Source organism: Polyodon spathula, chromosome 7, assembly GCF_017654505.1.
Source record: "Polyodon spathula isolate WHYD16114869_AA chromosome 7, ASM1765450v1, whole genome shotgun sequence".
Lineage (NCBI taxonomy): Eukaryota > Metazoa > Chordata > Actinopteri > Acipenseriformes > Polyodontidae > Polyodon > Polyodon spathula.
The window spans coordinates 46,906,052-46,921,844 of NC_054540.1; the positions used below are offsets into that span (position 1 = coordinate 46,906,052).

The 15,793-nt window shown below is 37.3% G+C and overlaps 1 protein-coding gene across 2 annotated transcripts; it reads right to left on the minus strand.

Annotated features, from left to right (window-relative positions):
- Positions 1-309: 309 nt before the first annotated feature.
- On the minus strand, positions 310-15,776 carry LOC121318680 (palmitoyltransferase ZDHHC15B-like). Of its 2 annotated transcripts, none has more exons than XM_041255608.1 (12): positions 15,574-15,776; positions 13,843-13,869; positions 13,366-13,460; positions 10,597-10,717; positions 9,397-9,466; positions 8,323-8,355; positions 7,891-8,011; positions 6,760-6,892; positions 3,894-4,020; positions 3,245-3,354; positions 1,089-1,168; positions 310-436 (listed from the first exon to the last, which is right to left on the minus strand). In XM_041255608.1, exons 1-11 carry the CDS (start codon positions 15,689-15,691, stop codon positions 1,122-1,124), a joined length of 1,002 nt encoding a protein of 333 aa, XP_041111542.1. In that variant the 5' UTR covers positions 15,692-15,776; the 3' UTR covers positions 310-436; positions 1,089-1,121. The 2 variants fall into 2 exon arrangements, with proteins under 2 accessions (XP_041111542.1, XP_041111543.1); XM_041255609.1 differs by lacking the exon at positions 15,574-15,776 and adding an exon at positions 14,366-14,861.
- Between the last annotated feature and the right edge of the window lie 17 nt (positions 15,777-15,793).

Consider the following 15,793-nt stretch of genomic DNA (forward strand, 5'->3'; position numbering starts at 1 on the left):
TCTTACTGTAAACAAACTGGTGTGTGATCCCCAGTGTCTACTGCAAAAATGTTCCTTGGTTTCATTTAAAATCACCTTGAGCAGTACTGTGCCACACATTGGAATCATTTTGTGTCCCTGAAAGGCATAGCGGGAAGTAGGATAGATTCCCCAGCTCCTGTCGGACACAGCCCTTACCCTGGAATAACTGGTATGTTCCCATCATCAATGTTTAATTACAAAACAAGATCTGATATATATATATATATATATATATATATATATATATATATATATATATATATATATATATATATATATATATATATATATATATTAAAAAAGAAACGCTGCTGTTTTCAAATCCAGCAAGACGGAATGTGGTTATCCATAAAACACAACAGTAACTTGATTCCTGGTCCTTGAGGGAGATTCTCATTTTAAGTAATCTGCAGTCCTGAAAAAAAAAAAAAAAAAAAAAAAAAAAAGACAAAACTAAGAACTTGCTGCTATTATCGCGAGTAGACTCTGTGAATCTACTGAAGCTAGGACCATAGCTACAGTGAAGGTCACCTGTACAGAAACAACATTTTTAACATATTTACATTCCATTAGCCCCTAAATGTGAGTGAAAGATTACAAAAGAGGCCGAAGTAGTTAGATAAGACCACAAAACTGATGATGAATTGGGAAGATGTAGGTCACATATTTTGATTGCAGACCACTGGAGCGATGAAGCGGCCACATATCAAATTTACCAAACAGAGAATGACAATAAGATTCTGAATCGTGTATCTAAGTTCGTACCAAATGTGAAAATGAACTGAAGTTACAGCGTTGGTAACAGAGAATAAGAGTGTAAATGCCGCTACAGATATATGTAAAAATATAAGTAAGTGTGACATTGGTAAATACAAAAACCTACATCATGGTCGCAGGGGATAATAAAAATAAGTTATTTTATGGAATATTTCCATATTTGAGGGCATTATAAAGACTAAGGAACCTAAAGTAATGTCTACATATGCTGTAAAACAGCTAACTATACACACACAGTGAATAGTTTCAGCAGTTACAATTTCTAGACTGATGCTGGGTGAATCACTAACCTGTAGCAGGAAATCAGCAAACCCCACAGCTTGCTATGTGTCCAGTTCTATGGTGACTGACGGATCTCCTCTTCGCAGAACTAAAATATAGAAGCAAACAAAGTCAATCAACTTCTGAGTTAAAGGCTTTACAAATGGATAGGGATAGTAACTAACGACTTTATTTTGGAAAAAGACAAAGACAATCTCAAAACCAAAACGAATTCTGTGCTAGAACAGGGCGAATTATGAAAAGCAAGTGATAGGCTATCCTTGTCTCCATGGAAATGGGTGACAAGAACTTGAGGCTCTGTTACTAAATTAAATGGAGGCTCCAATTATTTTTTTTTATTGAAGCAACGAGTTACTAACATGTATGTAAGTTGTAAACAAGCTCAAGGTTGAAAACAGAAAGTGCTGTCTTTGTTTCTTTAATTAATTAAACTTGGAAGAAACTTAAAATTGATTAAAAGGGCTTAAACACAAACTATATTAAACCAGGAAGAAAGGACAAGTTAATAACTGATGGACTGAATAGGTTTTGTGTGATGGAGAGCTTTAATTAGCTAAAGACCTTTGTGTCAATATACAGTTTATTTGCCCAATGGATTAGATTCTGAAAGTTTCAAATTGCCATTTGCATGATTTTTTCAGAAATGAAAAAACACACCCATTAAAGTTACCAAACAAGAAATAAACAGCTTAAGACATTTCACTTAAGTTTATTTTATAATTTATTAACTAGTATTCATAGCAACTTGGATTAAAAGGCTTTTAAAATCCAAGGTATTGCTTGAAGCAGTGGGACCAGGTAATAACACTGATGTCAGATTCCTTATTCATACAGAATGTACTGGCCTTGCCCCAGGGTGATCCTGTTCAGGACAATTCCCCATAGATCCCACTCAATGACTTCACTTCTTGGTGCAGTGCCTGCTGATGCCACTTTGTTCAGATTAGTCAGACACCCTGGTCTTTACAGCTCTGCTGGCCAGGTCTTGTTAAACTCCAATCAGGCTGCCCCATCTCCATGTGTTCACTTGTGCAGAGGCGTCCGTTAAAATAAAATTTACACTTTGTGGGTCTGCTGAAAGGCTTCATCTGGCATGCCTCTTACTTCCATCTGCTTAAAATGTCATCCTTTCCCCAGTTTTCTTTTATCTTTTTAGATATTGTAACTGAAAAGCAGTCTTCTCATTCTGCTAAATTTTTATACTTTAATCACAACTGGAGGTAAATGGGTTGTGAAAACTAAATATTTACTCTAAGCCAGGGAAGCGGTTAATGATTTCCATCACTATGTTGCATGAGTCAGTACACTCCAGAAAGAAAAACAACAAACATGGCGGGCAGCGAGTGTCATGAGAGAAAAGTACAGCCTTGGCACATTGAGGAAGTGCAGGCTCTAGTTTCCCTCTGGGCAGAAGTGCTCAGGAAGATCTGGAGTTGTGCGCGAGAAAAGAGAAAGTTTATCCCCGTATTTCTGACGACTTGAAGCAAATGGACAGAAACCACGGCTCTGGTACACTTAACAACACACTCAAAAACACAAAATTCTACCAAATTTCTCATCCTTGATCTTTACTATATTAATATAAAAGACTAAAACACAGAAAATAAAACAATTCTAAACGTATTTACAAAAAGTAAAACAAAATACTGTAAAGCACTTGCAGCAGCAGCTTTTATTTCTATTTATTTATTTATTTTTAACCACCTAAACAAAAAAACAACAACTATCCTTAAAATTATACCTTTGGCAAATCACATTTTTAAAACCTTCTTTTTTCAACTTAAACAGAACTAATTGAACGTTATTAAGTCGATATAAATCGAAACAAAACATAGTGATACAAGAGACAGCTGTACCGCTGGTCTATTAATTTTTTAACACCATTTGTTTGCACATCTTTTGGCAAACCGAGTTAATTAATAACAATAATTAATAACAACTGTTTTTCGTTGTCTGTGACGTCAGTAGCGCGGCTCGGCTCTGCAGTGTAAAAACAACCCAGGCTCCCCTTAACCGCACTGTGAGGGCTCGGTACGGTCCTGGCGCGGCTCAGTTGTATAGTGGAAAAGAAGCATTATATTAATTAGCAGGTAAATGATAAGCTCTCTATTTAAGTAATGACTCCCCACACCCCCGTTTTACAGTGTCAGAGAGATGATCTTACTGTAGTTTTCTTCATCCGATCCCCCATCCTCACACTGCTCTTCATTGGCCAACAGAGGATTTCGGGATTCGCCCTGAAACCTCATGGGGAAGAAATGACCATCGCCAAGGCTGGAGCAACGAGACAAACATGCAGGGGATTAGAGACACATCACTGGACCGATTCTTACAACTTACAAGTTGTCAACAATGTATCATTGACACAATCGTTTGTGTGTTTCTTTTGTCACTTGGCACTTTTTTGAAGGATGCGACGAGGACAGTGACTCCTTATTAAAATGTGAGAGACATGTAGAATGTGACCAGTTCTGGTTCTCTGCTGTTCAGTTGAGCTCAGGGACTGTGTGCTTTTGGAATATGTGCTGTATAACCAGTATTTAAATCACAAGCTTTACTGAGTATTGTTCCCACCTTTCAGATTTCATTATCTCGCCCAAACTGTGTTGAAGTCACTTTGAGAGGAATCTTGTCCTTTATTAACCAGATTTAACAGGCTCAGTGGTGGAGGTGATTGCTTGCTTACAGCACACAAACACTGACAAATCCTTTTATAGTTTATATGTATGTTACTACCCAATAATCAGGCAAGTTATCTAGTAAATTCCAGTGCTATACACCAGCATGGTTTAAGCACACACACAGAGTCATACCTGGTAAACGTCGGTATAAACCAATATTTTCTATCTTCCCCAAACACCTGTTGCAAGTTTTTCAAAAACCCAAGGTTGAAGCCATTTTTGTCAGGTCCATTATGAAAAGTTGGGTATTGAAAAGCCTCTAAAAGGTGAAAACAGAAACACAACGGAAAAAATAATTTTGCTGTTAATATTCATTGGTAATTCAAAAAAGTACAGTTGAAAATAAAGACATCCCTAGATTGTGATCCTATCAATAACATGTGCTAAAGAATTCCCTTATCATGGTTCATCACAGTTGGATATGCGGTTCTCCAGATATATGTAGAAACAGAAGCACAACATACAGATGCACAGACTGGTGGTGGTATACCATATATTCCTAATTCTAATACTATCAATAACATGACACAAACAGCCTCCAAACACCCCCCTACTGATGCACTTAATGCAAAGAGAATGTCCATAGCAATGCCATCACAAATGGATACCCAGTTAATACACATACATAAACACTATACTCAGTTAATACATAGACATAAACACTATACTGTTAATACAGACATAAACTCTATACTCAATAATACACAGACATGAACACTATACTCAGTTAATACATAGACAAACAGTATACTCAGTTAATACATAGACATAAACAGTATACTCAGTTAATACACCACTATACTCAGTTAATACACTGACATGAACACTATACTCAGTTAATACATTAGACAAACAGTATACTCAGTTAATACATAGACATAAACAGTATACTCAGTTAATACAGACATAACCACTATACTCAGTTAATAGACAAACACTATACTCAGCTAATACATACATAAACACTATACTCAGTTAACACACAGACATGAACACTATACTCAACTAATACAGACATAAACACTATACTCTGTTAATACAGACATAACCACTATACTCAGTTAACACAGAAATAATCACTACTCAATTAATCTACAGACATTAAAACTACACTCAGTTAATACAGACATAAACACTATACTCAGTTAATACACAGACAAACACTATACCCAGTTAATACACAGACATAAAGACTATACTCAACTATAGTCATTTGCACCCCCAGGAGGAGGCTAGTGTTTCTCATTAAAATACAGCAGCCCCTCTGTACTCCACACTGGATCTTATTCCCAGGTCAATTTAATGATACACTGGAGACATAAATCAAGTATTTTGCTACTTATTTGTATTGTTCCAACAACAGGTCAAACTTGAGTGTCTGTGTCTGAAGATAACAAGCCCAGAATCAATCATATAAATTGATTAAAAAAAAAATACAATACCCACGCTAAAGTACATTACTGACACATTAAAGTCAAATGGATGCCAACACTACTTTCACTTTCCTGTTCCAATCAAGTGAAGCACAATCCCCAGCTAAATATAACAAATGTGGGCAATGCTTTTACATCATAAAAATCCAACTCATTATTATAAATACACACCAGAGCACCCTTGTAAAATAATAGCACAATCCCCAGCTAAATATAACAAATGTGGGCAATGCTTTTACATCATAAAAATCCAACTCATTATTATAAATACACACCAGAGCACCCTTGTAAAATAATAGTTAATAATATAAAATAAATACACAGCATTGAAATTGGCAAACTAGACCAAAATGACTTGCTCTCTCCTATATCAGAATTTAAACTCAACCTTGATGACACATTATAAACTTTAAGCACAGAAACATAGCAGAACAACACAAAGAAAGTTAGTGCAGGGGCAAACATGGTAAGGTCGAGCCATTATATCTAAAATGGTATTAAAAAAAAAAGTCTCAGAAAAATAGGTTGAAGGGTTACTTTACCCCAGAAAATTAAATACAAAGCAAAGGATGTCGCATACAAGTAAAACAAATCCTGAGTGTATCTCAGGCAAAAACAGTACAAATAAATCTGTCTTTATCATTTCTTCACAATAAACAAAGTGGCAAAAGACACATTTTCATAAAGTAATAGCTTTACTGATGCTTTTTGTTTTAGCTGAACAGCCAAGTGAAAACTGTCAAATTTAACTTTGATAAATTCTTCAAATAAATGGGGACACTGTATATAACAAAAACTACACTCCATTTTGGCTCTTGTATATTACATTGCACATAACAAAGAACATAATCACAATGTCCAAGTCATCAACAAGCCTTTGCGCTGTGCAGTGAAAGTGGAGTGCAATTTTCTGATTAGCAATTCCCTTATTATCCTCTCTTAGGGATGCTGTGTGCCAGAGCTGTAGTGGAGGCAGACATATATCACACATTAAAGTTTTGCATGTAGCTAGAGAAGAGCTTGGCCAAATTGTGATGAAACTTCTTTAGCACAAATTATTGAGTTTATCCTAATATCTGGGAATATGTCTTTACAACAGTCTACCTATATGTCACACTTACATTTTAACACAGGAACTTCCACAGATCCTCCTGGAGCTTAAGTTACTGAGTGTGTGAGAATTTGGGGGTATATGGAGGCTATCTGACCGACTTGCTGTATGTACTATGCACGTCACACTTGTAAATATTTCTGGAGACTCACTTATCCAACCAGGATGAAGCTTGAAATGGAACATTTTAACACAACCTCTCATGATATGGTGGCACCCTGCTTGTCTCTCCGTTCATATGTTACACTTTTACCTACAGAGGGCTCCTCCTTAATAAAGCTATAGCCCGACGCCGCAGTCACAAGACAGTGCTATTTGTGTTCCGCCTTGTTTGGGACTGGCTTTTGAATTGCTACGCCTCTGGATTGAACTCACCCTTCATTCTGGTTCTGCCAGTAACACCTATATATTACAAAAAAACAAAAAACAAAAAACAAAGCCTGTGTCTCCTTACCCAGAGTGGATCTGTTTTTAGCCACAAGCCAACAGTGGTAGCCAAACAGGAACATGAGACTCACAAAAAACATGAGAGCCACAAAGAGCAAGAACAAGACATGGAACTTGGCGTGGCCGTTTGGGAGCTCACCCTGATGAAAAAGTAACAGCAAAAATGTTTGAGAAACAAGGAAGAAGGTACCTGATTATCAGTGCTAAGAAACAACCACTCCTCTATAACCGTGGCTCTCAAGCTGGGGATCTGGAAAGACTGCCCTGGAGGTATATTTGCACAATAAATGTTACATTTTTGGAAGTTCTACGCTGACAATATGAAGTCTGTATCTCAAATGGTTTGTGAGCTCTGAGCTGTTGAAAAAGCTGCAGCAGTGGTAAATTTACAAAAACATGAAAGCTCCTCTACAGATAATGTACTACATGTGCCAGGTCTTTTTGTTCAACCCTGATTTGCAAAGCAAGCGCATCTCAAGCACTGACATGGCATTAATATAAAAAGATCTTAAGTCTCTGCATTAAAAGGGACAAACAGAGGCAGAGAGATAGCAATAGTCAGTGGATCATTATTCCAAGCTGGTCACATGGGGGGAGTTAATTGCATTATGAAATTAATTCAGTAGCTATGAAGGTTTTAAAAGTAATTGTAGCTAATAATATAATTCCATGAATCTTCCCCACCATGCAAATCCATTCATTCACTGCATAGGTCTCAAATGCATGGTTTTGAAACATGATATCTTGTACTGCTCTAGATCAAAGAAATCTATTTGTCTTGCACTTCCTGGGTTATTTCACTGGGATGGTGAAATTGTCCCCATGCCTTCTTTCTTGTCAATAATCAATCAGCTTGACTTAGTGACTCACACTGACTTTCAGCCAGTAACACGCTCTGACCCATGTTGCTGGGGTTAAATGACCAAGGAAGTAAAGCAGTACCATACGTCCTAGAAGGCACTGCAAACGGATAGCATGTTTTAAATGAAAATACAGGTTTGCTATGACATGTGTCTATTTAAAGACTGCACATCTGAAACCTCTGCAGCGAATGCAAGTGCAACAATGGGTAAGGTTTATGGAATTATTATGTTAGCCAGTGTGAAATCCAGAAAGGAGGCTTGACAGAGATACTTACTGCCCAAAACTTGATGAAGTACTGCAAAACAGTGGAGGCAACGAACACACAGTACACGATGGCATACGTCAGAAACAGCAGAAAGAACTTGTAGTTCGAAAAACCAATGCAGTTATTCACCCTACGAAAAGGCAGAAATGTAAAATGAATGAAAAGTTACTAGGAAGAAAACACGAACATGTACACACAGCAGGAAGAAACGTTCCGTAATTGGTTTTGTCGTAAACTTTACAGCCTGTAAGGTGATATTTGGATGACATTCCCTGCAAGGCTTTTTCTGTACTTCAATCTGATTGTTTGGAACCAGCTATCAAGCAGGGTGAACTGTCACAATTCACATCACCACTGTAATGCTGCATTTTATGGGTATTAATGAAGGTTTGACTGTATCCCTGCACTACAGTTCAGATTATCGTGTGATTGTGTACCTACCAAGGGCAATGATGATCCATTTTCAACACACACCTGTAAATAATAAAAAAACAAGACACATTAAAGATACCAAAAAGAGATGGCTTGCAAATGAAATAAAAGTACAGTAATGGTAACATGAAGCCAGATCCATTCAAAACAATTAGAGACATTTTCCCCACCATGCACATCCATTCACTATATAGCCCCCAAATGTGGAGTTTTAAAACACTAGTTTAATATATCTCTGTAAGTTGCTTTCAGATGGCCACTTCACCCGGAGAGTGAAACTGCACCCACCCAATCCAGGCTTTCTTTCCTGTAAGTAACCAATCAGTACGACCGACATGCTTGACAGCCAGTAATGCTTTCACCCCTGCTGAGGTGAAATGACCTAGGAAGTACAGCAGTCATTTCCTAGAAGGCAAAACTTCACATTTGAGGCCTAACATTTTAAAATGCTTGCTATAACATGCATTTCTTTCTTAACTGCACATTTTAGTTAATTAAAGTGAACAACGGGACAGACTTATGACATTATTTTGCTAGTTACGACCACTTTAAATGGAACGGTCATCTACAAAGGGTTCCTGGTGCAGGAACTTACTGTACAATCCATTTAGGCAAGACACCAAGTCTCAACTCTCAAACTAGTCAGTCAATTTAAATTAATAAAAGGGACTGAGAAGGTTTGTCATTTATTCATTCATCCCTGAAACAGCCCAGTTCAGGTATTGTATACATGTAAGATCCATAAACCTCTCCCAGCTAAAAAGCTTATCGACTGGGAAATCTGCACCACCAGGGGTCTTTCGCAAAGATTTCTGTAAACCACGGCCATTACATATATGCCTGTTACAGAGACACATATTTTAGTAGTATATACATACAGCATCCAGGTTATAAATAACTTTACTTAGGGAAGTGAGGAAAGCTATTGTTCAGCCCGACAGTTCTGAATGAACACATCTTTGTTGTTTTGCATGCCAAGTTATTATTAGTACAGCAAATAATGGCATTTAAACCACAAAGAACAAATCCCACAAATGCCATAGGGCCCATGATAAATATATTGCAAAACATGAGGGGACTTACATTTCACAGAGAGAACAATGATGGCAGCGGTCTGGTTTAATCACCTGGCACCGATCGCAAAATCTGACAGCTGAAAATAGGGAGTAGAAGGAGTCTAGTCAATTACAGAACGACAAGAAGGCTTCATAGAAGAGGCTCCAACTACAGCACAACTGCCTTTAGAGAACATAAATAAACTTGAACACTGTCGCACATACTGTATTGCAGTAAACAGTATAACAAATAAACTTGATTGTGAGATGTTAAAGCTTTAGTAATTGGAGCTAACAAAATAACCTTTTCACATCAATTCATTGTATAGGTTTCTACTTTGAGTAAAAAACATGTTTTAGAAAACACTACACTAGATTAAAGAAATCTCTGTTTGCAAGCCGTGTTTTTAGTCGCTCTTGCACTTAGGTCATTTGTCTCCTCTCCTTCACTGGCTTCTTTCCCGTGAATAAACAATCAGCTGTTTCCCCTACTGACTGACAGGCTTTCAGCAAGCAACATGCTTTGACCCACTAGACACTGCTCGGGAGAAATAACCAAGGATGCAAAACAGTAACAGGCTTCATGGAAGACAAGGCAAGCACACCGAATACTTTCTTTAACCTAGTGTAGTATCAGATGCCTGTTTTAAAATGAACCTACAGTACATGTTTGCAATAACAAGTGTTTCTTTAAAAACTGCTAATTTAATGAGAGTGCAAAAAAGGCAAGATCAATGGAATAAATATGTTAGCTGCAACCCTTTAACACTGCATGAACCACCCTGTAAGTTAACTCTTTTTATCCTGCAGATTCCTGCTTAATTCTATAACCACGTGACTCTTATGAAAATACCACATGGGAAACCATTCACACAGAAAAGATGACGTTCTATAAAGTGTTTACTTGAAAGTTACAGGTGAGCTACTACTGTAAAACTCAGATGATTTTACACTGGGTTTGAACTCGCTGGATTGCACTGGTTGGATGCAACGCACTGCTGTATTATGAGGAAATAAGGCACAATATAGAGGATCAGCAGGTACTCAACTATCTGGCTATTAAAAGGCAAAAAAAAGAATACAGCCCTAATACAAATGCCTTTCTTTTCTATTCAGCACAGACACATCTGCAAACCAAGTATACAAAATGAACTCTGTAAAGGTGAAGTCTGTTTTAAATAACATTACTGTTTATACAATAACCCTGAATGGAGAGTATCTTCCTGACCTCCAGATGCTGACCGGGTATACACTGGTAACCTCTTGGCTATATCCAGCAGGATTTGCTTCTGTACTTCAGATCTCTCCTCATTCTCATATCTCTCCTTGTCAGAGTAGGACATATGAAACTGGAACAAGAAACAAATCTGATGTAACTGGGTCTCCTGTTCCTCAAATTGACGACAGCTACTCTTGTGGAATTGATCTGCATTCAGACAGCATATATGAGGGTGTTGACATACAGAGGGGATTGTCAGTGCATGGGCTACATTTAGATAGGTGCAATATCCCTCTCATTTCATTTCATTTGGACAAGAACATTGATTCAGCACTGCTTTTATTACAAATTAAAACTAGGCAAGACCTAGTTTGAAGCCTCTGATTTTCTGAAAAAAAAAAACAAAAAAACTACAGAACTACTGCAGCAATAGACTTTTTGTGTTTAAAAAAAAAGTGAAAATTTCGCTCAAAATTCAACCCTAGCTCTAATTTAACACACACACATTATATATATATATATATATATATATATATATATATATATATATATATATATATATATATATATATATATATATATATATACACACAGTGCCTTGCAAAAGTATTCAAACCCCTGACCAATTCTCTCATATTACTGAATTACAAATGGTACATTGAAATTTCGTTCTGTTCGATATTTTACTTTAAAACACTTAAATTTAAAATCAATTATTGTAAGGTGACATTGGTTTTATGTTGGGAAATATTTTTAAGAAAAATAAAAAACTGAAATATCTTGCTTGCATAAGTATTCAACCCCCACATATTAATATTTGGTAGAGCCACCTTTCGCTGCAATAACAGCTTTAAGTCTTTTGGGGTAAGTATGTACCAGCTTTGCACACAGTGTCGGAGTGATTTTGGCCCATTCTTCTTGGCAGATTTGCTCCAGGTTGTTCAGGTTGGTTGGATGACGCTTGTGGACTGCAATTTTCATATAGTGCCACAGATTCTCAATGGGATTGAGATCAGGACTTTGACTTGGCCACTGTAGGACATTCAACTTTTTTTTCTTGAGCCATTCCAATGTTGCTTTGGCCTTGTGCTTGGGATCATTGTCCTGCTGAAAGGTGAATTTCCTCCCAAGCTTCAGTTTTTTAACAGACTGAAGCAGATTCTCTTGCAGTATTTTCCTGTATTTTGCTCCATCCATTCTTCCTTCAATTGTAACAGTCCCTGCTGATGAGAAGCATCCCCACAGCATGATGCTGCCACCACCATACTTCACTGTAGGGATGGTGTGTCTTGAGGCATGGGCAGTGTTAGGTTTACGCCACACATAGCGCTTTGAGTTATGGCCAAAAAGCTCTATCTTGGTCTCATCTGACCACAAAACCTTTTCCCACATCACAGCTGGGTCACTCTCATGCTTTCTGGTAAACTCCAGACGAGCTTTCAGATGGTACTTTTTGAGTAATGGTTTCTTTCTTGCCACCCTCCCATACAGGCCAGTGTTATGCAGAGCTCTTGATATGGTTGACTGGTGCACCATTACTCCACTCCCAGCCACTGAACTCTGTAGCTCCTTCAAAGTGATTGTTGGCCTCTCTGTGGCTTCTCTCACAAGCCTCGTTCTTGTTTGAGCGCTGAATTTTGAGGGACAGCCTTTTCTTGGCAGTGCCTGGGTGGTGTGATGCAGCTTCCACTTCCTGATTATTGATCTAACTGTGCTCACTGGGATATCCAAACACTTGGATATTATTTTGTACCCTTTCCCTAATCTATGCATTTGTATTACTTTATCTCTAACTTTCTGAAGAATGCTCTTTGGTCTTCATTTTCCTTCAGATTCACAGCCTTCCCAGTGATCCTTCAACAGTGGGGTTTTTATCCAGAAAATGTGACAGCAACTTTAATGGTTCACAGGTGGAGGCCAATGGTAAGGTAATTGTGTCCTCGTTAGGGCAATTTCTTTCATCGGTGCAAACTGGGAGCTTCCACAGCACAGGGGTTGAACACTTATGCAAGCAAGATATTTCAGTTTTTTATTTTTCTTAAAAATATTTCCCAACATAAAACCAATATCACCTTACAATAATTGATTCTGAGTTTCAGTGTTTAAAAATAAAATATCAAACAGAACAAAATTTCAATGTACCATTTGTAATTCGGTAATATGAGAGAATTGGTCAGGGGTCTGAACACTTTTGCAAAGCACTATGTGTGTGTGGTGTGTGTGTGTGTGTGTGTGTGTGTGTGTGTGTGTATATATATATATATATATATATATATATATATATATATATATATATATATATATATATATATATATATATATATATATAATATATATATAGAGAGAGAGAGAGAGAGAGAGAGAGAGAGAGAGAGAGAGAGAGAGAGAGAGAGAGAGAGAGATAGAGATATATATATAGACATTACACTGGACTAAAAAAATATGCCCTAACAAATTAGAACAATGTAAGAGGATAGCAATAAAAGCACATAGCTTTTCACCTCACAAGCAATGTGATCATTTGAAAGATGCATAGCTTAAGAAAATAATCTATTATACCTATTACTTTAAAAATAACCAACCATTCACACGTCTATCTATCTCCAAAAATAATACATAGTAAATCTCAAAACCACAACATTTGGAGATATTGAAAAAGACTTGAAACACTGGTCAGTGAATGATAGTTTCTTTTAGTATTTCTAAATTCAGCACAGAGTGTTACATAGTTATGGATGACAAAATAAATAAAACTACCAACATTGTCAAATACATTACCTGTTTTGATGGCTGAGAAGGCGGTGTAAAAATAGACTTCCAATATGTCCACACAAACATTACAAAACAGACATGAAAAACTGCAAGGTAGGCCACTGTAAATAAAACAGGAAGATTTTAAATTATATTACAGCAGACATTGTGTGGCACATCATGTGGCAACTTATCCATAATATTTGTGCACTCCGGGACTAATACATTTAATTCAACGTGGCTTTTTAGTCCCAAAGTGACTATAGAACCAACCTATACAGCAGGGTAGGCAACTGGCATTTCCAGTCCAGGTCCTTGTTCCAATCATGTCCTTAATTATTCAACTGAACCTCTGATCAGGTCCTGTATAAATGATACCTATTATACTATGGAGTGGAAAAGTCCTCAGTTGCCTAAATCTGCTGTACAGTCATACAAATCCACCCATCAGAGTGCTCAAAAGTAGGTGCTTTACTATTAATTATAATGTAATGTACTGCTTACCTTTTTCAAAACCGTTGGTGATAGTAACTGTAAAATTGTAAAAACAAATTGTTTAAAAGTGGTACTGTACAGGTTTACTATTAAAATAATTGAAAAAAGTACCAATGCATGCCATATCTAACACACTTTCCCCAGAACTGATTTAATGGTTATGTAACACATACAGCACACCTGGGCTGTGCAGTGTTGTGCATAATAGAAAAAGCTGCATCTCCCTGTAAGTCAGTTACAGAAACAACAGGCAAGCAGTTTTGACAAGAGGTGCTTGGTTGCCTGGTGCTTCCTCTCCCAACACAATTTCTTGAGACTTCACAAGGATCACTCTCAAAAGACCTTTCTGTAGAACAGACATTGCTGCAGATTTGTGACCCCCAACTTCCCTGCAGGAGTGAACATAAGGGTGCTGAGGTAACCTTTCAGAACACAGGCAGGGTTCTTACATCAGTGCCACCCTACTGGTAGTGATTTTAGGGTCTGATTATATTCGTCTGTCTTTCACTCTCTACATGGTAAACACGATCACCTTGATTTTGCACCAGTCTTCACCACAGCCCCAATGCGCATCTTTTTGAAGATTCACTTTCTTTTCTTAACTGATGTGCACAGCAGAATCCACATTTCAATACTGCACAAGATGTACATTAGAGAACATTTAATAGGCAACAACTGCACCCAGAAAGGAGTAAAACTCTTGAGCTTTTGAAACACTTTTCTTATTTGGAAAGCTGCACAGTCTTTATTCATAAGAGGAGCTCTTTCTATAAAGTCTGACCAATCATAACCACATTTAATTCAATGATTTCTCCCTCAGGAATATAATCAGCCTATAGGGTAGAATAGCCCCACCTCAGTCTACAATACTTGGTGATTGTGTGTTGCACTATATTTAGTGTACACGTGAAGAACAGCTTCTAATTCCAAAGATTACAATTTCATTTTGGCAGATGTTATTACCAGTAAAAATTTTAATGGCACTGGCTGGGACCAAATCAAAACTTTGACAACCCGCTAATCGCACTTAACAAAACTGTATTTAATAGCTTTTTCTTTTCATGATTAGAAGAAATAAGATACTTACCAAAAAAAAAAACAAAAAAAAAAACGCTGTTATACAATTTTATTTAGTGCGATTAGCGGACTGTCAATGTTTTGATTTAGTCCGGGCCTAAGTCGTTGATTTCGCTGCTGCTGCCTGGAGCTGCACAAAACAGTCTAACACAACAATTCATTTCTCTTTTTCTAAACTTACAAGCAATAAAGTATAAATATTTCCCTTTACTCAACCCTGTTTTTAAATTACAGTGAGCAGTCATTGGCAGAACTATATATTCAACTGCCAACTGACAAGAGAGCTCACCAAAAATGCTGCAGAAAGTAATGCTCTACTGGCTCTGTCTATCCTGTACATACAGTACACATCAGCAACCCAAAGTGTTTCACTCATCTATGTACTGTAGGTACAAAACCAACATCGTCAATGTTTTTTTTTTAAACAAAATTGCTGTTGCTACCTTATCATATAAATACATAATGAAGTAATAACGTATGCAGCCGTGTGATAATTAAATCAATACAAAAAAGTACAGTTCCGAATGCTAGAAACACTGACCACTACAGCAGCCGGCAATCATTTAGCTGTACTGATCTTTTCCGAATACTTCCTGGTTTTCTACATTTCTGTCGACCAAGTAAAATAAAGCAGTGACGTACATGCTTGAAAAAAATACTTACACAAACATAGCTCAAAAACATACGCATAATAGGACCACAACATCACCATTGTAATAATAATCACTGGGATCCAAGAGAAAATACGCTGGCAGCACCGCAACCCTCTCGATAAAGCCATCTTCAGCAGCACCACAGTTCATTCTCTCTGCGCTAGATTAGAGAGCCTGCCTGCCGACAACAAATTTACAGCGACTCCTCTGAGTTTGACGTGACAGCCTGA